General features: G+C 44.3%; 2 protein-coding genes across 3 annotated transcripts; one reads left to right on the top strand and one right to left on the bottom strand.

Annotated features, from left to right (window-relative positions):
• Window positions 1-11,508: 11,508 nt before the first annotated feature.
• On the bottom strand, window positions 11,509-18,639 carry MRPL9 (mitochondrial ribosomal protein L9). Of its 2 annotated transcripts, none has more exons than XM_061406427.1 (7): window positions 18,374-18,639; window positions 18,042-18,198; window positions 17,221-17,345; window positions 16,956-17,006; window positions 15,155-15,256; window positions 12,149-12,232; window positions 11,509-12,037 (listed from the first exon to the last, which is right to left on the bottom strand). In XM_061406427.1, exons 1-7 carry the CDS (start codon window positions 18,524-18,526, stop codon window positions 11,903-11,905), a joined length of 807 nt encoding a protein of 268 aa, XP_061262411.1. In that variant the 5' UTR covers window positions 18,527-18,639; the 3' UTR covers window positions 11,509-11,902. The 2 variants fall into 2 exon arrangements, with proteins under 2 accessions (XP_061262411.1, XP_061262419.1); XM_061406435.1 differs by having other exon boundaries at window positions 12,172-12,232; window positions 18,374-18,568.
• Window positions 18,640-20,301: 1,662 nt separating this feature from the next.
• Window positions 20,302-24,850, top strand: OAZ3 (ornithine decarboxylase antizyme 3). Its single transcript, XM_061412996.1, is given in 7 exon segments — window positions 20,302-20,377; window positions 21,806-21,977; window positions 22,264-22,327; window positions 22,329-22,403; window positions 23,141-23,316; window positions 23,823-23,908; window positions 24,598-24,850. Coding segments are annotated over 7 exon segments (792 nt in total). The 3' UTR covers window positions 24,741-24,850.
• Window positions 24,851-24,874: the final 24 nt, after the last annotated feature.

Below are 24,874 nucleotides of genomic sequence, written 5' to 3'. Positions count from 1 at the left end.
CATCACCAACTCCCGGAATTTACTCAAACTCATGTCCATTGAGTTCGTGATACCATCTAACCATCTCATCCTCTGTCGTCCCCTTCTCCTCCTGCCTTCAATCTTTCCCAGCATCAGGGTCTTTTCAAATGAGTCAGCTCTTTGCATCAGATGGCCAAAGTATTGGAGTTTCAGCTTCAACATCAGTCCTTCCAATGAACATTCAGGACTGATTTCCTTTAGGATGGACTGGTTTGATCTCCTTGCAGTCCAAGGGAATCTCGAGAGTCTTCTCCAACACCACAGTTCAAAAGCATCAATTCTTCGGCGCTCAGCTTTCCTTATAGTCCAACTCACATCCATACATGACTACTGGAAAAACCATAGCCTTGACTAGACGAACCTTTGTTGGCAAAGTAATGTCTCTGCTTTTGAATATGCTGTCTAGGTTGGGCATAACTTTTCTTCCAAGGAGTAAGTGTCTTTTAATTTCATGGCTGCAGTCACCATCTGTAGTGATTTTGGAGCCCCAAAAATAAAGTCTGCCACTGTTTCCACTGTTTCTCCATCTATTTGCCATGAAGTGATGGGACTGGTTGCCATGATCTTTGTTTTCTGAATGTTGAGCTTTAAGCCAACTTTTTCACTCTCCTCTTTCACGTTCATCAAGAGGCTCTTTAGTTCTTCTTTGCTTTCTGCCATAAGGGTGGTGTCATCTGCATATCTGAGGTTATTGATATTTCTCCCAGCAATCTTTGATTCCAGCTTGTGCTTCTTCCAGCCCAGCGTTTCTCATGATGTACTCTGCATAGAAGTTAAATAAGCAGGGAGACAATATACAGCCTTGACGTACTGCTTTTCCTATTTGGATCCAGTCTGTTGTTCCATGTCCAGTTCTAACTGTTGCTTCCTGACCTGCATACAGATTTCTCAAGAGGCAGGTCAGGTGGTCTGGTATTCCCATCTCTTTCAGAATTGTCCACAGTTTATTGTGATCCACACAGTCAAAGGCTTTGGCATAGTCAATAAAGCAGAAATAGGTGTTTTTCTGGAACTCTCTTGCCTTTTCAATGATCCAGTGGATGTTGGCAATTTGGTCTCTGGTTCCTCTGCCTTTTCTAAAACCAGCTTGAACATCAGGAAGTTCACGGTTCACGTATTGCTGAAGCCTGGCTTGGAGAATTTTGAGCATTACTTTACTAGCATGTGAGATGAGTGCAATTGTGCGGTAGTTTGAGCATTCTTTGGCATTGCCTTTCTTTGGGATTGGAATGAAAACTGACCTTTTCCAGTCCTGTGGCCACTGCTGAGTTTTCCCAATTTGCTAGCATATTGAGTGCAGCACTTTCACAGCATCATCTTTTAGGATTTGAAATAGCTCAACTGGAATTCCATCACCTCCACTAGCTCTGTTCGTAGTGATGCTTCCTAAGGCCCACTTGACTTCACATTCCAGGATGTCTGGCTCTAGATGAGTGATCACACCATCGTGATTATCTGGGTCTTGAAGATCTTTTTTGTAGCATTTTTCTGTGTATTTTTGCCACCTGTTCTTAATATCTTCTGCTTCTGTTAGGTCCATACCATTTCTGTCCTTTATTGAGCCCATCTTTGCATGAAATGTTTGCTTCGTATCTCTAATTTTCTTGAAGAGAGCTCTAGTCTTTTCCATTCTATTATTTTCCTCTATTTCTTTGCACTGATCACTGAGGAAGGCTTTCTTATCTCTCCTTGCTATTCTTTGGAACTCTGCATTCAAATGGATATATCTTTCCTTTTCTCCTTAATTGTTATAGGTTTGTTCAAATGATGTATTTCATATTGGGTTGTTTGTAATGTTTTTCCCAAGGATTTAATCTGTTTTGTCCAAGTTCTCAATTTTATGTGTATAGAGTTCATAGTATTCCTTTATCTCTTTAGCATTTGTGGGGTTTTTAGGGATATGCCATGTTTCATTCCTGTGTTTTAATTTTGTCTTTTTCTTGTCACTCTTCCCAGGGGGTTGTCAATTTTATTGATTATTTTCCTCTCAAAGAACCAGCTCTTTGTTTCATTAATATTCTCTATTGTCTTTCTTTTATAAGTTTCATTGATTTCTGTTCTGTTTCCTTATTTTTTTTTATTTCCTTGCTCATACTTGTTATGGGTTTAGTTTGATCTTTTTCTAGGTTCTTGTGGTGAGAGTTTAGATGACTGATTTTAGATCTTTCTTTTCTAATGTATGCATTTAGAGCTATAATTTCCCCTCAGTACTGCTTTAGCTGTGTGCCACAAATTTTAATATGTTGCATTTTCATTTTTATTTAGTTCGATATATTAGAAATTTTTTTTTCTTTGAGACTTCATTAAGCCATAAGTCAGTTTCCAAGTATTTGGAGATTTTCCTCTTATCCTTCTGTTATTGATTTCTAGTTTGATTTCAGTTCTTTTAAACTGGTTGAGACTGGTTTTATAGTCCAGGATATGGCCTATTTTTTATACATAAAAAATATGTATTCTGCTCTTGTTGGGTAGAGTGTTCTGTAAATGTTGATAAAGTCCTGTTGGTTGATGGTGGTGTTAAATTTTTCTGTATCTTTGCTGGCTTTCTGGTTGTTCTATCAGTTACTGAATTACTGAAGTCTCCAAATATAATTCTGGATTTGTCTTCTTTTTAGTTCAGTTTATTTTTGCTTCAGTTGTTTTTCACCTCTTTGTTTGGGGCATATACATTTAGGATTGCCATGTTTTTCTTGGTAGACTGGTCTTTGTATTATATAGTGATCTTCTTCAGTTCAGTTCAGTTGCTCAGTCGTGTCCGACTCTTTGCGACCCCATGAATCACAGCACGCCAGACCTCCCTGTCCATCACCAGTTCCCGGAGTTCACTCAGACTCACGTCCATCGAGTCAGTGATGCCATCCAGCCATCTTATCCTCTGTCGTCCCCTTCTCCTCCTGCCCCCAATCCCTCCCAGCATCAGAGTCTTTTCCAATGAGTCAACTCTTCGCATGAAGTGGCCAAAGTACTGGAGTTTCAGCTTTAGCATCATTCCCTCCAAAGAAATCCCAGGGCTGATCTCCTTTAGAATGTACTGGTTGGATCTCCTTGCAGTCCAAGGGACTCTGAAGCGTCTTCTCCAACACCACAGTTCAAAAGCATCAATTCTTTGGCGCTCAGCCTTCTTCACAGTCCAACTCTCACATCCATACATGACCACGGGGAAAACCATAGCCTTGACTAGACGGACCTTGGTTGGCAAAGTAATGTCTCTGCTTTTGAATATGCTGTCTAGGTTGGGCATAACTTTTCTTCCAAGGAGTAAGCGTCTTTTAATTTCATGGCTGCAGTCACCATCTGCAGTGATTTTGGAGCCCCAAAAATAAAGTCTGCCACTGTTTCCACTGTTTCTCCATCTATTTCCCATGAAGTGATGGGACCTGATGCCATGATCTTCGTTTTCTGAATGTTGAGCTTTAAGCCAACTTTTTCATTCTCCACTTTCACTTTCATCAAGAGGCTTTTTAGTTCCTCTTCACTTTCTGTCATAAGGGTGGTGTCATCTGCATATCTGAGGTTATTGATATTTCTCCCGGCAATCTTGATTCCAGCTTGTGCTTCTTCCAGTCCAGCGTTTCTCATAATGTACTCTGGTAATTCTTTGTTCTGAAGTTTACTCTTTCTGATATTAATACAACCACTCCCATTTCCTATTGTTTAATATTTGCATGGTATAACTTTTCCCATCCTTTTACTTTTAACTTGACTGTATCATTATTTATATATATTATATATATATTATATATATATGGCTTCTCTGGTGGCTCAGACAGTAAAGAATCTGCCTGCAATACAGGAAACCCAGGTTTGATCCCTGGGTCGGGAAGATCCCCTGGAGAAGGGAATGGCAATCCATTTCAGTATTCTTGCCTAGAGAATCCCATGGACAGAGGAGCCTGGCAGGCTTCAGTCCATGGGCACAGAGTTGGACACAACTGAGAAATTAGCCAGTTAACACTTTTACTCTTCCACACACATATATATATCTTTTACACACACACACATATATATCTTCTGGTTTTATTAAGATATAATTGACATACAGCACTGTGTAAGTGTAAGGTGTACAGCATAGAGATTTGACTTACATACATCACGAAGTGATTATAACAATAAATTTAGTGACAATCCATTATCTCATATACAAAATTAAAGTAATAGATACATGTTTCCTTGTGATAAGAACTCTTAGAATTTGCTCTTTTATTTATAACATACAGCAGTGTTAATTATGTTTATCGTGTACATTACATCCCTAGTACTTATTTATAACTGGAAGCTTATACCTTTTGACTTTTCATCCAGTTCCTCTTCTGCTCATTGTATCATTATATTTCCAATGAGTTCTCAGTAGACAGTATCTATTTAGGTCATTTTTTTTTTCACCGACACTGTTGATTTCTGTCTTTAATTGATGTATTTAGACTGTTGCATTTAATGTATTTATTGGTATGTTTAGAGCTTAAGGCTGCCATTTTTTGTTTTTATTCTGTTTCTGTATTATTTTTCCTGCCTTTTGAGGATTACTTGGACATTTTTTAGAATTCCATTTTGTTTTTGAGTGTATCTCTTTGTATAGCTTTTTAAAAAATTGACTGCTCCAGGTATTATATATACATAATGTATCATAGCCTACTGATGTTATCCTTTACCAGTTTGAGTGAAGTATGGAAACCCTATATCTGTATAATACCCTGTTCTCTCTTGTTTATAATTCTTTAAAATATTTCCTCTACGTATCGTTAGGAGTTTCCCTGGTGGCTCAGATGGCAAAGAATCTGCCTGCTAATGGCAGGAGACCTGGGTTTGATCCGTGGATCAGGAAGATTTCCTTGGAGAAGGGCATGGCAACCCACTCCAGTATTCTTTCTTGGAGAATTCCATGGACAGAGTAGCCTGGTGGGCTGCAGTCCATATGGGGTCACAAAGAGTCAAACATGAGTGAGTGACTAACATACACTTATTGTTAGAAGCAGATCAGACAATGTTATAATTTTTTCATCAACTGTCAGACATAATTTATAAAACTCAAGAGATCTATTGACTTTACCCATATTTTCACTAACCCTGTTGTTTCTTTCTTCCTGATATTCCAAGTTGTTTTATTCTTTATTGTTTCCTTTCTGTTTAGAGAATTTCCTTAGGCATTCTTTTTTGTTGTTGTTTTGATTCCCCATGGACAAAGGAACCGGGCAGGCTACAGTCCATAGCGTTGCAAAGAGTTGGACATGACTGAAGTGACTTAGCACACATGCATGCTTTTTTTAAAAAATTCATTTATCTATTTTAATTGGAGGCTAATTATTTACAGTATTGTAGTAGTTTTTGCCATACATTGACATGGATCAGCCATGGGTGTACATGTGTCCCCCATCCTGAACCTCCCTCTCACCTCCCTCCCCATCCCATCCCTCAGGGTCATCCCAGTGCACCAGCCCTGAGGGCTCTGTCTCATGCATTGAACCTGGACTGGCGATCTGTTTCACATATGGTAATATACATGTTTCAATGCTATTCTCTCACATCATCCCACCCTCGTCTTCTCCCACAGAGTCCTAAAGTCTGTTCTTTACATCTGTGTCTCTTTTGCTATCTCGCATAGAGGGTCATCGTTATCTTTCTAAATTCCATCAGTTCAGTTTCAGTTCAATCCCTCAGTCGTGTCCTACTCTTTGCAACCCCATGAATTGCAGCACGCCAGGCCTCCCTGTCCATCACCAACCCCCAGAGTTCACTCAAACTCACGTCTGTATTGGTGTTTTTCTTTCTGATTTACTTTACCCTGTATAATAGGCTCCAGTTTCACCCACCTCATTAGAACTGATTCAAATGCATTCTTTTTAATAAATGAGTAACATTCCATTGTGTATAAGTACCACAGCTTTCTTATCCATTCATCTGCTGATGGACATCTAGGTTGCTTCCATGTCCTGGCTATTGTAAACAGTGCTGCGATGAACATTGGGCTACACGTCTCTTTCACTTCTGATTTCCTCGGTGTGTATGCCCAGCAGTGGGATTGCTGGGTCATAAGGCAGTTCTGTTTCCAGTTTTTTAAGGAATTTCCACACTGTTCTCCATAGTTAGCCATTCTTTTAGTCAGTCTACTGGTGACAAACTTTTAGTTTTCCTTTGTCTTAGAGTATCTTAATTTCCCTGTCATTCCTGAAGGATTTTTTTTTTCTAGGTATAGAATTCTGGTCAACAGTCCAACATTTGAAAAATACAGTATCAACTCCTTCCCACGTCTGTGGTTTCTGATGAGAAGTCCGCTGTCATTTGAATTGGGTTGTTTTTCCCTTAGCAGCAGTGTCATTTTTCTCTAGCTTTTTTCAAGACTTTTTGTCTTTAGATTTCAGATTAGTCCTGATATGTCTTGGCATGAATTTCTTGGAGTTTATCTTGTTTGGGGTTTGCTTAGTTTCTTGAATCAATATGTTTATGTCTCTTAACAAATTTGGGAGGTTTTCAGCCATTACTCTGTTGTATATATTTATATTTTTAGCCCTGCTTTCTTTCTCCTCTCCTCCTGGGACTCCAATGACAGAAATATTTTATCTTTTGTTATAGTCTCACAGGCCTCTGAGGCTCTGTTCTTCCCCGCGCCCCATTCTCTTTTCTCTGTGTTGTTCATAGTGGGGAGTTTCTGTTGTTCTCTTTTTCAAACCTTTCCTCTGTTCTCTTCGTTCTGCTGCTGAGTCCATCCACTGAACTTTTCATTTCCAGTATTACATTTTATAGTTTTAATACTTCCACTTAATTCTTCTTTGTATCATCTATTTCTCTAAAAGCTATTTTAATCCCATTAAAGCATATTCATAATTGTTTGTTGAAGCATTTTTCTCATGGCTGCTTTAAAATATGCCAGGTAATTCTAATATCTCTGTCATCTCAGTACTGGCATCAATTTTTCTTTTTTCATTGATTGAAATCATTTTGGTTCATGGTATGAGGACAGGTTTTTAAAAATTGGAATCTGGACATTTTTGTATTATGAGACTCTGAATCTTAATTTAAAACTTACTTCTGTTTTAACTGACTTTCTCTTATACTGCTTTGGCACAGAAAGGGGAAACAGATCATTACTGCCAAGTATAATTTCAGATTTTACCCCTTACCTCCACTGACACCCAGGCACGTGGAGCGTCTCTTTCCCGTTAGATGGGGATGTGAGTTCCAGCTTCCTACATGGTCTCCACTGATACTGCAGTGAATGAGGCCTCATTACTGCTGGGTAATGGTAAAAGTGCAAACTCTCCACTAGGCCTCCTCTGACTCAACCCTGTAGGAAGGCAGAAGCATGCCCCTTTCTGCCAGGTGGAAGTGAATCCAGGTTCCCTGATGACACCAGGGAGGGATAGGACTCATTACTGGCTGGTGGAGGGGGAGCTTGTAGCTTCTTATTTGGCCTTCTGTGGCACCTCCCTGGCAGGCGTGTTGGCCCAGGTGTTATCACCTTTATAGAGGATGGAAGGCTAGATTCCCCTCTCAGCCTTGGCGTGGTGGTGGCAGGGCCACAGTGCTGTCTGTGGTGTTTGGCTAGAGTAGAGCAGTTAATTGTCTAAAAGGTTTTTTGCTAAGGCTGCTCCTTTGCTTTGACTAGGAGCAGGCTTTTACTGAGGCTTATTATTTGTACTTTTATTTGTACCCCAATTTGGCCTTTCCAGGTTGCTGGTTCTTTAAATCTGGGATAAATGAGGCAAAAAGAAAATCCAAGGGATTCACTGCAGTGTTGTTCCTTGGGCCCCACCATTCCTAGGCAGTATGCTTGCTTCTTTCCACTTCTCAGTCGTCTTTGTTTCATGTATAATTTCTAGGACTTCTAGTTGTACCAGGAGTGGTGAAAGTGTAACTATTCTACCTTCCCCAGAAGTAGAAGTTCCATCAGTGTATTTTTCACGTTAGGTATTGTATTCTTCATCTCTGAAAGTCAAAGTCGCTCAGTTGTGTCTGACTCTTTGCAACCCCGTGGACTATACAGTCCATGGAATTCTCCAGGCCAGAATACTGGAGTGGGTAGCCATTCCCTTCTCCAGGGGACCTTCCCGAGCCAGGAATCAAACTGGGGTCTCCTGCACTGCAGGCAGTTTCTTTACCAGCTATCAGGGAAGCCCCAATAGAAAGAAGTTCCATCAATGTATTTTTCATGTCAGGTATTGTATTCTTCATCTTTAGAAGTTCCATTTGGGTCTTATATTCTCTCTCGCGTTATAGTTTTGTTTGCCTTTACAGCCGTAAGTGTCTGAAGCATATTTATAGCTGTGTTAATTCCACCATCACTGTCATTTTTAGGAAAATTTCTTTTGGTTGGGATAACATTTCCCTGACTCTCTCTGTGTCTTTTTTTATGGTAATATTTGATTTGCTGGCTCTGTGGTGAAGAATCCACCTGCCAGTCCAGGAGGTGCAAGAGACGTGAGTTTGATCCGTGTTGGGAATACCCCCAGTATTCTTGCCTGGAAAGTTCCATGGACAGAGAAGAGAAGCCTAGTGGGCTACAGTCCATGGAGTTTCAGAGTCACATATGACCGAGCATGCATGCGTATTGACTGGGCATCAGACATTGGGAATTTTGTTTAGTGTTATATTTTATGTTTGCTGCATTTCTTTCATGAGTGTTGGTCTTGGTTCTGGCATGCTTGGTTATCAGTTTGATCCTTTCAAGGCTTGCTTTCAAGTTTTGCATGGTGGGTCCAGAGTAGCCTTTATCCTAACGCCCTTTTGAAGACTCCACCCGGTGCTCTATGCATTGTAAGATCTACCCACACTGTCAGGAATACAAACAAAACATTCCTAGTACTGTGTGGGGGAGCTCGGAGAACTTTCTTACTGTCTTTTGGTGTTCCCCACCTCCCAGCCTCGGTTTCACCCCACACATCCACAGATCAGTATTCAGACCAAGGTTTGAGGGGACCCCTCTGCAGATCCTCAAAACTCTGGCCACTCCCTCATCTACAGTGTTCTGTTTCTCAATTTCTAATCAGTTTCTCTTCCATCAACCCTAAGAGACGCCTATTAATAGCAAGGAGGTGCAGCACTGGGTACATGCCCACAGGATCCATGGTCTGATCACACACCGTACCATCTAGAAGCAACACAACGATGGAGCATCTTAGAGACACCAGCTTGGAGACGACACCCTGTAATGATGAGATACCATCCTCCGGGATGGTTTATACCCTTAATCAGCCTAGAGTACTGTCCCTAACTAAAACACACAGGTCTGGGAAACGGGGGTTGGGTGTAGGAGCAGCCCCCCTTTACCATCACTCTCAGTGACCCACCTGGAAGTTGTGCCTCCAGCTCAGGGCTCTGAATATTTAGAAGTCCTGCTTCACAGAAGGGGAATATTTTTACTAGTGGACACACTAAAAATCTCATTACATTTTAAGTTAGGGCTGTCAGCAGATTTACTTCAGATCACTACCAAAAGACAGTGAGGTTAAGGGAAGGAATCATTAACCTGTCAGGAGTAACTGACTTAACCATCAGGAGGTAAGGCTGCAATTACACAATGGGGACAAGGGAGCGTATATTTGGCACCTAAGTCATCCACTCTTGCCTGATTATTATAAATGGACAAGTGTAGTCATGGCCTGAGACAGTAACCCATTTAGGCCAACAGAAGTATAAACTGAGGGGATGTGGGGGAGAATCTAGAATGGGTAGTCCAAGAAGAAATAGTATCAGTTGTAGACTTAAGCTACAGCAGCAGGGGCTATAGTCTGTCCCAGATCTTCCTCGTTTTCCCAGAACCTGCAGGATCATGTTGGGACTTGAAGCAAATGGGTCTGAAGAGCGCAATAAGTGGACTGTAGTGGACACTGGCGTGCTGCCCAGACTCCTGCCTTCAGCACTGAGGCACTCATTTCCCAGGCTGCTGAGAATGTGTACAGCTCTCATCTGTGTTCCCCCTGGGAACTGTCTGTGCCTGACATCAGTCACCACACCCAAGACCCTCCCCTGGTCAGTGTCGGGTTCTACAGGTCTGGCCACTTGCCTCAACATGGCACACATCTTTGTAGAGCCATTCCTAGCTTCAGCCTCCTGTGGGACTAAGGCCTTTGCTGAAACTGCATCAGCTCAACTTCTGTCTCTACCTAATCTTCCTTCATTCCCCAACAGGTGTTAATCTAGAGGACTACCCCCAGTAAACCTCACCCACATCACGGTTTTGCCAAGAACTCACCTTATGACAAGTATTTAAACACTTTTTGAGATTAGCTGTGTGGAATGTTGTCTGTTGCCCAATTTCAGAGAGCTTCAACCTGGTGATGGTGGTAGTATGGAACGATGTGGTGTTAAATGACCTTTCCATTTCAAGGATAGCAGGGATTGATGGCAAATTTGACAGTTGAACAGCAAATTTCAAAGAATACTAGTGCTCGACCTGAGTTATGGAATTCTGGAAAGTGTGACGGATACAGATAAAGTGCTGCAACCACTGATGAAAGAACCCTCATTAGAAGGATGGCTGCATGTGGATGAAAGTAGTTAATTGGCTTGGCAAGGCAGGTGAGCTGCTGCTGCTGCTAAGTCGCTTCAGTTGTGTCCAACTCTGTGCGACCCCACAGACGGCAGCCCACCAGGCTGCCCGTCCCTGGGATTCTCCAGGCGAAGACACTGTTGCTAAGTCGCTTCAGTCGTGTCCAACTCTGTGCGACCCCACAGACGGCAGCCCACCAGGCTCCCCCGTCCCTGGGATTCTCCAGGCAAGAACACTGGAGTGGGTTGCCATTTCCTTCTCCAATGCACGAAAGTGAAAAGTGAAAGTGAAGTCGCTCAGTCGTGCCCAACTCTTAGCGACCTCATGGACTGCAGCCCACCAGGCTCCTCTGTCCATGGGACTCTCTAGTCAAGAGTACTGGAGTGGGGTGCCATCGCCTTCTCCAGGCAGGTGAGCTCAAACAGGATAAATCAATTTCTCTGAGCTTCTGGTAAGGGTAGCAAAGAGTCAATGGTCTCATCTTTATCCTTCCTAAAAATCTCACATTTGAGTGACTCCGGCACAATTCATTGTTAAGAAGAGTTGGTCTTTCTTCCAGGAAAGAACCTTGAACTTATGCAGAACTATCTACTTGCCTCATCTCCCAATCCATAATTACCTATGAACTAGCCCCACATCTTAACCTTTGTCTGGAAACCAGACAAATTCTTTTTCAAAATTTCAAGAGTTCCCTTTTTAAACTTCTTTCATCCCAGCTTTATTTTCTCCAACAACTGTCCTTAGGCCTTATTCAGATCTCCTTAGAAAAGTAGAATCCATTGTGCTTATCTGTATTGAGGACTTTATTAGTATACCTAATAAGTTTTAAGACCATAAGGCATATCAGCTTGTTGAGTAATTTGTCCATAGCAACTGTGGGCTGTAGCCCAAAAAATGTTTTCTCTTTTTCTCCTTTTAGGAGCAAACCCCAGAGGCTTTCCAAGAGGACATTCCACTTGGAAGTCCTGTCCCCAGTCTACTCAAGTCAGTAAACAACACCTAAAAAGAGCACAACCTTTTTATTTTTTCAGAGATACAATGTTCAGTTTGGATGATGAGAATAAGCTAGCTAGCTCTACCATTTATTCCAGTGAATTCCAATGAAGGAAGAGGCTAAATAGGATCTAGACTCTTTTGGTCTGTTAATATCTAGCTTATCAAATCCACAGCCTGTACTTCTGGAGCAGGCCTCCCCAGTAAGGTCAAACGTGGTAACTGTTGAAGATGGAAAATAGGGACGATTCAACACATACATGCAGTCCGGTCTGCTGTTGCTGCCTCCATACGCTCTCTGAAATTCCGTGTTTGGTTCGAGCTAGGAGCGGTACCACAGTGCTGGTCCATCTTTGCTCCACCGTTCCTCTGATTCTGCTTCGCTGCTTTCGAGGGAGAACAGGTTCAGATCTTCTGGAAGCTGGTGGAGGCCATTCCCTTGGCAGCTTGCTGGGCTAACCAGTACTTGTATCTTTTGGTTTTGGGCCTCTCAAAGTTCACCACGGACATAGGTACCCTCACAGTGTCCAGTCCATTTACCTGCCCACAGAACAATAGGAATGCTTAGGTCAGGGGGCAAATAAGGCCAACACGACCCAATCCCAGCTTTCTCCCCAGTCAGAAAAAGGAGACCGTATGTCAAACACTCACCGTCACCTCGCACCAGTACTCACCCCTCTGGGTGATGGGCTCTTCGGGCAACTTTAATGCATGTGGGGCAACCATAACGCCAAGCTGCAAAAAAAATCACAACCAAAAGGAGCTCTTTTTACATGGTTGCCACACTGGGCAATCTGAAGAGGACTCTAGACTTCCCTGTACAGGGATGAGTAAAACTGGGGAGTTTACCCTGGCTGATCCCACGGAAAGGCACAAACCTCCATAAAGAGTGGCAGAGAAACTCAGTCCTGATTTCTCAGGGAGGTGGTTTCACAAAGAGAAACAGGGTTTGAGATCAAAATCACTTCATCCACATAAGTAAAAATTCTCCAGTGTCACAATTCCCCAGCTTTTCCTATCTAGAGAAAATAAATGTTCCCATCTTCTATCAGTTTTCAATTTCTTTGTGACCATCCTTAGTCATTTCCCTTCCACGCCTCTGCAAACCAATCCAGAATACTTTCCCTAAGATGGACAGCCACGTGTAAATTGATGAAGTTAGAACACACTCTCACACCATACACAAAATTAAACTCAAAATGGTGTAAAGACTTACACACAAGACATAACACCACAAAACTAGAAGAGAACACAGCAAAACATTCTGGCATACATTGTACCAATGATTTCCTGGCTTAGTCTCCAAGGCAACAGAAATAAAAGCAAAAGTAAACAATGGGACCTAACCAAACTGACAAGCTTTTGCACAGCAAAGGAAACCATGAAACAAAAAGACAACCTGCAGACTGGGAGAAAGTATTTGCAAATGATGCCACTGACAAGGGCTTAATTTCCAAAATATACTAACAACTCATATACAACTCAACAACAAAAAAATCAACCCAACTGGACTTCCCTGGTGGTCCCGTGGTTAAGAATCTTGTCTGCCAATGCAGGGGACATGAGCTGAATCCCTGAAGATTTCACATGCTGTGGGGCGACTAAGCCCATGCATCCTAGGGCCCGTGCTCTGAAAAGAGAGGCCACCACAGTGAGAAGCCTGTGCGCTGCAACTAGAGAGCAGCTCCTGTGCACAGCAATGAAGACCAAGTGCAGCTAGAGATAAAGAAAAACTGAAAGAAAAGAAGCCAACCCCATCAAAAAATGGGCAGATGACCTAAACAGACATTTCTCCAAAGAAGACACACACTAGCCAACAGACACGGGAAAAGATGCTCATCACTGCTAATGATTCAGTTCAGCTCAGTCGTGTCCGACTCTTTGTGACCCCATGAATCGCAGCACGCCAGGCCTCCCTGTCCACTGAAATGCAAATCAAAAGTAAATGAGGTACCATCTCACACCATTAAAAAGTCTAAATAGACCTCCCAAGTAGTCCAGTGGTGAAGAATTCACCTGCCAATGCACGGGACGTGGGTTCAATGCCCTGGTCCAAGAAGATCTCACATGCCGAGGGGCAACTGAGCTTGCAACCTGCAACCACAGAGGCCACACACCACAACCACTGAAGCCCATGCTCTGCAATTGGAGAAGTCACTGCAAGGAGAAGCCCGTGTACTGCAAGTATAGAGAAGCCCCAACTCACAACTAGAAAAAGCCCACATGAAGCAATGAAGGCAGTGTATCCAGAAGTGAAACAGAAGTCTACAGATAACAAATGCTGGATAGGGTGTGGAGGAAAGGGAATCCTCTTACACTACTGGTGAGAATGTAAACTGGTGCAGCCAGTATGGAAAACAATATGGAGCTTCCTCAAAAAAAAAAATCGCCATATGATCCAGCAATACCATTCCTAGGTATGCGCTTAGTCGCTCAGTTGTGCTGGACTCTGCGACCCCAGGAACTGCAGCCCACCAGGCTCCTCTGTCCATGGGGATTGTCCAGGCAAGAATACTGGAGTGGGTTGCCATGCCCTCCTCCAGGGGATCTTTGCAACTCAGGGTTCAAACCCAGGCCTCCTGCATTGCAGGCGAATTCTTTACCGTCTGAGACACCAGGGAAGCCCACTCCTGGGTTTATATCTGGACAAAACTACAATTCAAAAAGATACATGTGGGACTTCCCTTGGGACTTCCCTTGTGGTCCAGTGGTTAAGAATCCACCTGCCAATGCAGGGGGCATGGGTTTGATCCCTGGTCCGGGAAGATCCCACATGTTGCAGAGCAACCAAGCCCCTGTGCCACAGCTACTGAAGCCCCCACACCTAGAGCCCATGCTCTGCAATAAGAGGAGCCACCACAATGAGAAGCCTGCACACCACAACAGAGCCCATGCTCGCTGCGACCAGACAAAGCCTGCGTGAAGCAGCAAAGGCCCATCGCAGTCGAGACACGGAAACAGCCTAAATGTCCATCAGCACATGAATGGGTAAAGAAATTGTGGTCCATATACACAACGGAACACGACTCACCCACAGAACGGAATGAAACCGTGCCATCTGCAGCAACAGGGATGGACCCAGAGATGACCATACTAAGTGAACTAAGTCAGAAAGACAAAGACCGCATGCTGTCACTTACATGTGGAATCTAAAATGTGACACGAATGATCTATGAAACAGAAACAGATCCACAAACGTAGAGAACAGACTTGTGACTGCCCAGGAGGAGGGCGCATCGATTTACGTATGGCTGTCCAACTTAGGGAAAGCATTCCTGGCTGGCTTGCACTGTGGGAGGGAAATGACTTGTGGTTGCCAGACTGGGGAGGGATGGATTGAGAGTCTGGGATTAGCAGACTATATATTGCGACTATATAGGATGGATAAACAGCAAGGTCCCACTGTACACAACAGCGCACTATATTCAGTATCCAGTATATTCAGAATAGAATATGAAAAAGGGCACATATATATAAAACGATCATTTTGCTGCACAGTAGAAATATGTTTTAAATCAATTAAAAAAAAAAAAGCTTTCCCTAACTTCAGCTGGATGATCACACCCTTTCCTAACAGAGGGATCAATCCTAGAGTAGCTGCTGCTTCCCAGGGGTAGCTTCCATCTTAGGGCTACAGTGGTGTTTGGGAGTACTCACATTTCTGAGAAAGTGGCGGGCAACTATTTCAGGGTTTAGCTCCCATTTGACGTTGTTCTTCATTCCTACCTCCAGGTGGCAACTCCTCAGAAATTTCACTGTCTGAGAGGAATTATAAACAGAGGGTAGGTTAGAGTTGGAATCAAGGAGAGGAAACATGTTAGCAAGAGGCCAAGAGGCATGAAGTCTGAGAGTTCAGGCAAAGCACGATTCCTGCCTCGTAGCCAAGGGAGGTGAGATGATGAATAGGAAAGATAAAAATTCCTATCGTCTCATGACTGACATCATGGAAAGATGTTTCAGCAATGCTCTGGAGGGGAATGCTGCCTGTACTTGGCTATCCCTAAGCAAGGAGACACAGGCCATGTCAAAGTTAGGCTCATCGACTGTTCATCTCAGGATGGAAAGACTTTCATAGACTGTTTTAACCCAATATTCTGGCCCTTCAATCCTACCACTACACCATTAATGATTCCTCCTTGCTTACAGAATGAGGTATATTAAAAAAAAAAAAAAAAGAATGAGGTATAAATTCATCAGCTGAGGATTAAAGATGTTTTATAAATCATGCCCACCCCACTTTTCAGTCATATATTTCCTAATATACTATTCAAGTCCTCTGCTTTAACTAGGCTGGTCTACTTTCTATTTTAAAACATGCTTTAACTGAGCTATCTCTTCACACCTGACATAATGGCGATCATCAAAAGAATACAAGTAACAAATGCTGGCAAGGATGTGGAGAAAAGGGAATCCTTGTACACTGTTGGTGGGAATTTAAATTTGTGCAGCCACTGTGGAAAACAGTACAGCAGTTTCTCAAAAAACTAAAAATATTAGAACTACCATATTATCCAGAAATTCCACTCCTGGGTATATATATCCAACCCCCTCCAAAACACTAATTCAAAAAGATACATGCACCCCAATGTTCATAGCCATGTTATGGACACAACCTAAGTGTCTATTATGAATGGATAAAGATATGGTATACGCAACACACACACACACACATATATAGACACAATGGAACACTATGCAGCCATTTAAAAGAACAAAATTTTGCCGTTTGCGGCAACAAGGATGGACCTGGAGGCCATTTAGGTGAAATAAGTCAGAGAAAGAAAAATGCTGTGATATCACTTATATATGTGGAATCTAAAAAACACAAATCAGTGAATATGACGAGACAAAAACCGATGCACAGGTATAGAGTGTAAGACAGGTTACAAGGATGTACTGTACAGCCTGGGGAATATAGCCAGTATTTTGTGATAACTATAAATGCAGTGTAACCTTAAAACATGCCTTAATTATCTACTCAGACTTTGTCTCCCTTAATACCTTGCCTACCTTCCTGGTCTATCCAAAGCCTATTAATCCCACAAGGCCTAATTCAATCCCATCTGAAAAAAACCCCTCCTCAATCACCCTAATCCATTTTAGTCCATGTCACTCATGATTTATTGTCTTGAGTTTATGTACCACTTTCTCTTGTGTCTGTGTTCTTTCCAGCTTGTCTGTAAACACCCCTGAAGGCAGTAGTCCTCATCTCACATTTTTCCAAGGGTTCCCGCCCAGGTTGGGGCCTCCCTCAATAAGCCAGAGCACTTGACCCAACATGTCAGGATCTCCTAGGAGGTCTTAATATTAGTATCAGTTACAGTAGCCACAGTACTTCCCCCTGCCCCGACCTTGTGCCTGAAATTAGGAGACTTCAAGGAAATCAAGGAGCCTTTTAGGGAGAGGTTGGTGACTTCTGTATGTGACCCATAAATAAAGATTTTCTGTTTCTACTCACCGCCTCACCTGCCTTGGTCTGGATCTTGTCTAGTTTTCCTTCTTGTCTCAGCTAGAAAAGAAAGTTACAGATTGAAAAAGAGAAAAGAGTCCATAGTAACTAACAACAAATTCTTACTATACTGGGCATAGTCTGGGCTTCTGAATTCCTGTTCTTCTAGTCCCTACCTCATTTTCAAATTAAATATTAAAGGGAAAGAAGCTGTTAGAAGTAATGTTCAGGTTTTACTATCTCTTGAGTCCCTCTGCTTTCTTTTTGGGCTCACCAATTTCTCCTCTTCAAACAGCTTCTTGTTTTCAGGAGATGCATACACAGCCAGTCCTTCAGGAAGTAGTCGATTACGGCCCACAGACTTTTTCACTGAGACCAGGTCACCTCGGACTCCAAGTTCTGCCAACAGAGAACAGAGGCACAGGATCAGAATTATCTAGCAGTCCCTAAAGAGGAGATGATCAAAGAAAAAGAGACCTCTTATTCTCTCACAGTGCTTATTCCTCCCAGAAGAAATATTAGTATTCACTAGGAATAGCACGATTTCGAATTCATTTCTTTAGGGTCTGATTGAGAAACTCAATATTCCATGTACAAAGTGAAGCACTGTCCCATCACAGAGATTTCAGTATGTGGTGCCTACTGTCAGGCCTTTCTCCCCACACACTGTTAAAGATGCCGTGCTAAGTGGCTTCAGCCCTGTCCAACTCTTTGCGACCATGTGCACTGTAGCCCGCCAGGCTCCTCTCTCCATGGGGAGAATACTGGAGTGGGTTGCCGTGTCCTTCTCCAGGCGATCTTCCTGATCCAGGGATCAAACCAGTGTCTCTTAAGTCTCCTGCATTGCCAAGCGGGTTCCTTACCACTAGCGCCACCCGGGAAGCCCACGCATAGGGAAACAGTCAAAATGAGGCCTTCCAAGACTCTGGAACATAAAATTAGATGATGCTGCATTCATATTCTAATTTTCTATGTAGGAAATCAATGTCACAATCACAGTACTTTTTACCCGCTTCTTCTCAGTAGTGAAAGGGCAGAAAAAAGTTGATGCCGAACAGAACCAGCCTGAGAGAAGTACCTCTCCCCGGGCCTTACCGTCCACCGACTGGGTGAGGATGAGCTCCAGGTTTTCCTTGGGCCTGTGTTTCGTATCTTCCACGAGCTTGTAGACGCGGTGTCGCCGGTGCAGGCGCGGTTTCCGGCCTTCTCCCGCTAGCGGCACCTTCCACCAGCGCTCTACAATGACCGTGCCCTGGAGGCCGGGGGAGCGAGGGTGAGCCTCCTCCACTGGCCGCCGGCACCTCAAAGAGAGCCCACCACCCTTGATTTGGGGCCCACCCGGTCTCAGCGCGCTTCTTAAAACAAGCCTCGGCCATAACTAGCTCCACCAGAGGCAAGGAGCCCCAGGACTCAGACCCAGCCCTCACCCGACTGTGAGACAGGCTGAAGTCGCGCTCCGAGCCAGGGGTGCTCCCTGAAAGTCGCGGCCGGAGGAGCTCCCGGACCCCTCCTCGCAGCAGCCGCTCAGTGAGCACCCGCAGCTGAACTCCCCGCGGGACCGCAAAAGCAGCCGCCGCCATGTTCTCGGGCGCAGAGGAACGTCCGCAAGGCGCAGGCGGCAGGAAAGGCCCCCGCGGGCTGCCCGCGGCGCGCCTGAGCCGGCGCGGCTCTGTGCGCGCTGAGCTTCCAGGAAAGCCTGGCATGGATTGAGCTGCGATTTGGGTGTCCGGAGACCAGAGATCTGGCTGGGATGGGTGCTCCACGATTCAGCATTTCCGCCACTCCCTTTTCCCAGTTTCTTCTCGGGGGAGGGACACCCATAGCCATTGACCGATAGTGGAATGACTGTTAGGTGCACTGACACCGGGAGACACCCACTCCCTCCCTTGGCTTCACTTGTCTTTATTAGTCTCTATTACTGGGGGCTTTTTATTTAGCTCCAGTCGCTCTCTGAGGTCGCTTCCGGTTCTGACGTTCTGTGATAGCTGGATGCTGAGAGGAGAGGGTACTGCTCTCCCTTTTCCTTACTTCAAATCTATCTAAAAGTGGTGGAAGGATGGAATCCTTTGGAAAACTGCCAACCTCAGGATCGTCTCTTAATCGTTACACTATTTAGTCCTCCTATCCTGGAATAAGATACTATCTTCCTTCAGGATTACTGCAATAGTCTCCTAACAAATATTTAAATAAGTGTAAATCACGAGGGAGACAGTTCCCTCTGTGGAGGGTCTCAGTACTGGGGAGTAAACCATATAAATGGAATGAATAGGGCCTGTTTGGCAAGAGATTTATGGAAAGATGCTCTGAGCATCATGTTGCTGCTGCTAAGTCGCTTCAGTCGTGTCCAACTCTGTGCGACCCCATAGACGGCAGCCCACCAGGCTCCCCCGTCCCTGGGATTCTCCAGGCAAGGACACTGGAGTGGGTTGCCATTTCCTCCTCCAATGCATGAAAGTGAAAAGTGAAAGTGAAGTCGCTCAGTCGTGTTTGACTCTTAGCGACCCCATGGACTGCAGCCTACCAGGCTCCTCCGTCCATAGCAGGAGGAGCATTTTCATTTCCTCCATCCGTTTTCTAGGCAAGAGTACTGGAGTGGGTTGCCATTGCCTTCTCCGAGCATCATGTTATTCGACCTATAAACAGCCTTTGGCCAGCAGTCCCTCGTAATTACACTTTCTTTAGGTAGCTTCCAGGACACCCGATTTATTTTTTTCCTTCTGGTCTCAACATGCTCCCAGAAACAAGCGGCGAGCTTCACTCATTTTCTTCAGTCTCCTTTGCTGATTTCTCCTTTATTCTTTATCTCTTAGAGTGCCCCCAGGGCTCAGTCTTTGAATCTTTTCTGAATGCCAATCTTTACTCATAATGCCAATGACATCAAATTTCTGTCTTCACCCTAGACTTCTAAACTCCACACATGACTATCCAGCTGCTTACTTCATCTTCCCCTTATACAACTGTGGACAATGCAAAGTTAACACGCTCCAAACTAAACCCATCTCTATCCTCTGCCCCATACTGCCACACCGGCAGCCTTTCTTCTCTGTCGATGCTAACTCCCTTCTTTCAGTTCTTGGACTCACCTTCTCTCCTATTTCAGGAAATCCTGTGGGTGCTACCTTTACACTATTTCCAGAATCCGACCATATCCCATCACTCCAGCTCTCCACCATGGTATAAGATACTATCTTTCTCCAGGATTACTGCAATAGTCTCCTAACAAATAATCCTTTAGAGCTCTACAGTTTATTTGCAATACACCAGTCAGAATCTTTTGAAAAACATGTCAGATCATGTCTCATCTGTCCAAAACTTGCAAAGACTTCCCCCTTTAGTCAAAGAAAAAGGCCATACAATGGTCTACGAGGCCCTGTATGACCCGGTCCCATTAGCTGTCTTCTACTCCCCCTATAGCTTACAGAGCTTACCAGGTAGCAGTAGTGGTAAAGAACCTGCCTGCCAGTCCAGGAGATATAAGAGATGGGGGTTCAATCCCTGGGTTGGGAAAATCCCCTGGAAGAGGAAATGGCAACCCCCAGTATTCTTGCCTGGACAATCCCATGGACTGGAGGCTGTCAGGCTATGTCAGGGGGTCGCAAAGGGTCAGACAGGACCGAAGCAACTTAGCACGTAGCTTGTAACCCACAGTGGACTTGAAAACATTTGACCCGTTCTCCTTAGGGATTTGCACTAGCTGTTGCTTTCACACAGAAGCTTGTTATCCTCAGATGTTGGCTTGGCCTAACTCCCTCACCCTCTTTGAGTCTTTAAATGTCACCCTTTCAATGAGAGCTCCTTAGAGCACCCTTTTATTACTGCCACTGTCCCACCCCTTCACCCTTCTGAGCCTTCTTTCATCTTCTAACACGTGAAATAGTTCTCTTGTGTTTAGTGTTTAGGTTTGTTCTTTCAGTGTTCGAAGCTCCATGGGGCAGGGATATTTGGTTTGTTTACTGGTGTATCCCAAGCTCACAGTAGGCCCCCATAAGTATTTGTAAATAGATGAATGAAGAACGTGCAGAGGTCTCAGACTGGTGGCACCAGCTCCAAATTTTGCACACAATGTTGATTTTTTTAATCAATAATTTTTATTTTTTGTTAGTAGTAAAATTTCTCAAATTAAAAAAAAAAATCTTTTTGAGAAACTTACCACAAAAATCTCTTTCCAGTTTCTGTTGAAAATTGTATGATCTGGTCTGCATTCCTGCATGGAAACTTGGAGCTGAGCTGTGTCCCTACACACCGCACCCCAACCCCCCGGCTTTTTTTAAGAGTGTGTGAGCTTTTCATTTTGCTATAGTCCCACCCAGCAGCTCCACTAATTTCCCCTAGCTGTCCAGGCTCCTGGAGACACTGAGTTTGCAGTTCCTACCCCATAAGGCACTGAGAAAGTTCAACAACATGTAGAACCACTGGGTTATTAAAGGTAGGGATAATAAAAATATTGAACTGAATAGGGAACCAACCAATCAAGTCAGATACTGGATCAGGGCCTTAGAAGCCTCCTGCAATATCAGACCCCAATCTGTTACTGAAGCGTGGGTTTGCCACAGGCACACGCCAGAGGGGAGCCCATGTTCCGTGAGCACAAGTGGTCAGCCAGGGCTGTTTATCAACCACACAGAAACAAAAAGTATTTTAACTTCTGGTACAGCCATGAAGTCCATACTAGTTGAACAAGAGCTCTGGGGGCTACCTAAGGGGGTAGATGGGGTAGGGAGCACAGAGAGGAGCCCTGAAGTGACTGAAAGGCTGGCCCTTTGCCCATGTCACAGTGCTCACCGTGTCACAATGGGACCAGGGGCCTGAACCCCTGCCACCAGCCCCTGAACCTCACTTTGCCGCGGGGAGGCACTGAACTAAGAAACTGCCTTGTTACAGGTCACGCCCCTCTTTCTACTCCCTTTCTTATATCAAGAGGGGAAAAACACGGAACTACCTCTACCCGTTCTGGTCACCATACGCCTATTACCTTTACTGTTACAAGTACCGGATCACCCTCCAGGAGAAGATGCTGCCTTGCTGTAAAAGGTACTTGTTTTAATCTCTACCTGTAGTTGTTTAACTGTAAAGAAAAATAAAAGAATTTGAAAGGACTCCCTAAGTGGCAAAAGATAATAGCAAAGTAGGGTGGAAGGCTGGCATGGAACTTTGTAAACCTTTCTATCTGGCTGGCCTGGGGAAATGGAAATAGATAGGCTGGTTCACAGAAGATACAGAAGACAGTGCCAGACCTGGCCCCGTGTACCTGGAAGGTAAGTCTCTCCTCATCTCAGACTCAGAGATCAACTATTTGGGGCCTCTTTTCCCTCATCAGTATCACCACTTATAAGGAAGAGGAGGACTTGACACTCCGGCCCCGTTGCTGTCTTCAGTGCTCCTGAGTCCCTAGTAGGTCTTCAGGGGGCCAGACACACCGAGCAGGGTGATCAAGACCAGCTTAAAGAATTACATTCGGTAAGTGGACTGGGAGCTGGTGCTGGGACATGGCAGCCCATTGCTTGCTGTAATATGGTATCTTGCAAAGGGAAATGAACTAGTTGGAAAATAAATCATAGAAAGCTAGCTCATGTGACCTCCTGTGTAAAAGTGACTTGCTTTATAGGCAAGGATTCTGGTCCAGAGAACTTAAGGCAGGGTCCTAGGGCTGGTGTTGAAAAGCAGGATGGGAAAAGAAGAACTGAAAACAAAGACAGACTATATTAAGACATAAAGCTGTATTGTGGGACATAAAGCTGTTTAGATGCTAAGTTTTGGGTCCAGAATCTGGAACTCCTGCACTTGCCTTTGTATCATCATGCCTAGGTATGAGCTATCCATTTTTAGATAACAAGTGCCAGAATTTAGAGAAAACTTACATGATGGAAAAAAGTAGAAGAGTAATATTAGTGAGACAGTAAACAGATGACACAGCTTTGTTTAAAGAATAAGCTGTTTGATGTAAACACAAGTTTCTGAACCATTAGTGCACCCCTCACTGGAGTCAGCAAATTTTTGTCAAGGAAAACTCCATGATAGGGACAGAGTTAGGTCCTAGAACTAAGAGATATTGAGTAAGGCCTGGCTCCACTTCACCTAGGCTCTCCATCAGCCCCCTCCTTGCTTCCACAGACACACCTAAACAGGTCTGAGATCTGATTTGAGGGTTAGGTGAGCACAGAAACAGGAGACTCTCAGTTTTACTCCTTTTCTAGGCTGGGAACCTGACGGTGCTGTCTACTGACCCCCTGCTTCACAAGGACCCGGTGCAGTTAGACTTCCACTTCCGCCTCACCCCCCAGACCTCTGCCCACTGGCACGGCCTTCTGTGTGACCACAGGCTCTTCCTGGACATCCCATATCGGGCCTTGGATCAAGGCAACTGGGAAAGGTAACTGAGTCTGGATGGGGGGAGTGGAGGTGAAGGGAAGAGGTAGGGGTTCACTCTGATGTCACAATCAGGTAATGGGCATGCTAGCCAGTGAGGGCTTATTCAGGGGCTGGATACATTCAAATCATTGAACCAGCCAAATCACTGAACCAGCTCCTGGTGAGCTGAGCCAGGATCTGGATTCAAGGGATAACAGCCTATAGGAGGTTGCTAAACTGATTCAGAATCACAAGGTGGAATCCATAAATAGTTGAAAGGAAGTGATCTCCAGCTGTTTGTCTTTATGGAGTGGCCCCCTTTCCCCAAGCCCCTTCCACGGTAGGGGTATGAGGCCACAGTGTATAAACCCTTAGCTTCAGAGAAAAATCCATCAAAACTAGTTTGGAACTTTCACTTCCTTGGGTCAGGAAACAATGAGCAATAAAATACCTTCTGTTGCAAATAGGCACCTTTCTCAATTTTGAGTTTGTGAAACATGCCTTAACCATTTTCCTTCTGGTCCCTAGTCTGACCGCAGCACTGCAGTATGTGGAGGAGAAGACCAATGTGGATTCCGTGTTTGTAAACATCCAAAACAACCGGAATGACAGAGGTGGGGAATCTGCTCTCTCCTTCCTGGCCCTTTGTGCTGAAGCAGCTGACAGCAATTTCCGCTTTATAGGAGACCTTCCTCCCCTCATTCTAAAGGGCATGTTCAGGCAGTTCAGGGATTCAACACCCATCCCCTTCTCCCCACCAAGGAAATTAAGGCACCTAGTATTCTGTTCATTCAAGTCATAACTGAACTGTCAGAAAGGCCCTGCACACAGATTTCAGAAGCTAAACTGAAGAAGCACTGGTGAAATTACACAGAAGCCATTCAAGGGTTGTGGCTGGTAGGATAGAAAGAGTCTCAAATGTATTAAGCACCCATAATGTGAAAGGGTCAGGTGTAAGGCCAGGAATATATTTAACCAGATGTGAGGTGCACATTACAGAAATGCTTGCTCCCTGAGGGAGCTTATACTCTGTTGGATATGAGAGACAAGCAAGAGTTTATTATACCATCACTGTGTTAGGCACTTTGTAAACATCTCATTTAAATTCTGTGATCCTCATTTTACAAACATGTAGAACACTGAAGCCAGGTTACAGTCCAGCTCTGTTTGACTCCAAAGCACATCATCCCTGTGCCTGCACCACACTGCTCCCTGCCCAGTCATTCCCCAGTGGAAGAAGCCAAATCTAGGGGAATGGTTGCATGGAGCCTCAGAGTATTCTAATGTTGTTCTCTTTTCACAGGTGCTCTGCTACGTGCCTTCAGCTACATGGGCTTTGAGGTGGTCAGACCAGACCACCCAGCCCTTCCTCCCTGGGACAATGTCATCTTTATGGTGTATCCCCTTGAAAGGGATGTTGGCCACCTGCCCAGTGAACCTCCCTGAACATGCTTATTCCTACTCTGTGAGGGGCTGGGAGCCTTGTTAAGTGAGAACCAAGCTTCCAGGATGTGACAAAACACCTTCCGTCTAGGAGTAAAGGGTAGTGCAATCCTCTTGTGTTTACTATTTCTTTGCAG

Source organism: Bos javanicus, chromosome 3 (assembly GCF_032452875.1).
Source record: "Bos javanicus breed banteng chromosome 3, ARS-OSU_banteng_1.0, whole genome shotgun sequence".
NCBI classification, from domain to species: domain Eukaryota; kingdom Metazoa; phylum Chordata; class Mammalia; order Artiodactyla; family Bovidae; genus Bos; species Bos javanicus.
This window is presented reverse-complemented; position numbering and strand designations above follow the sequence as displayed.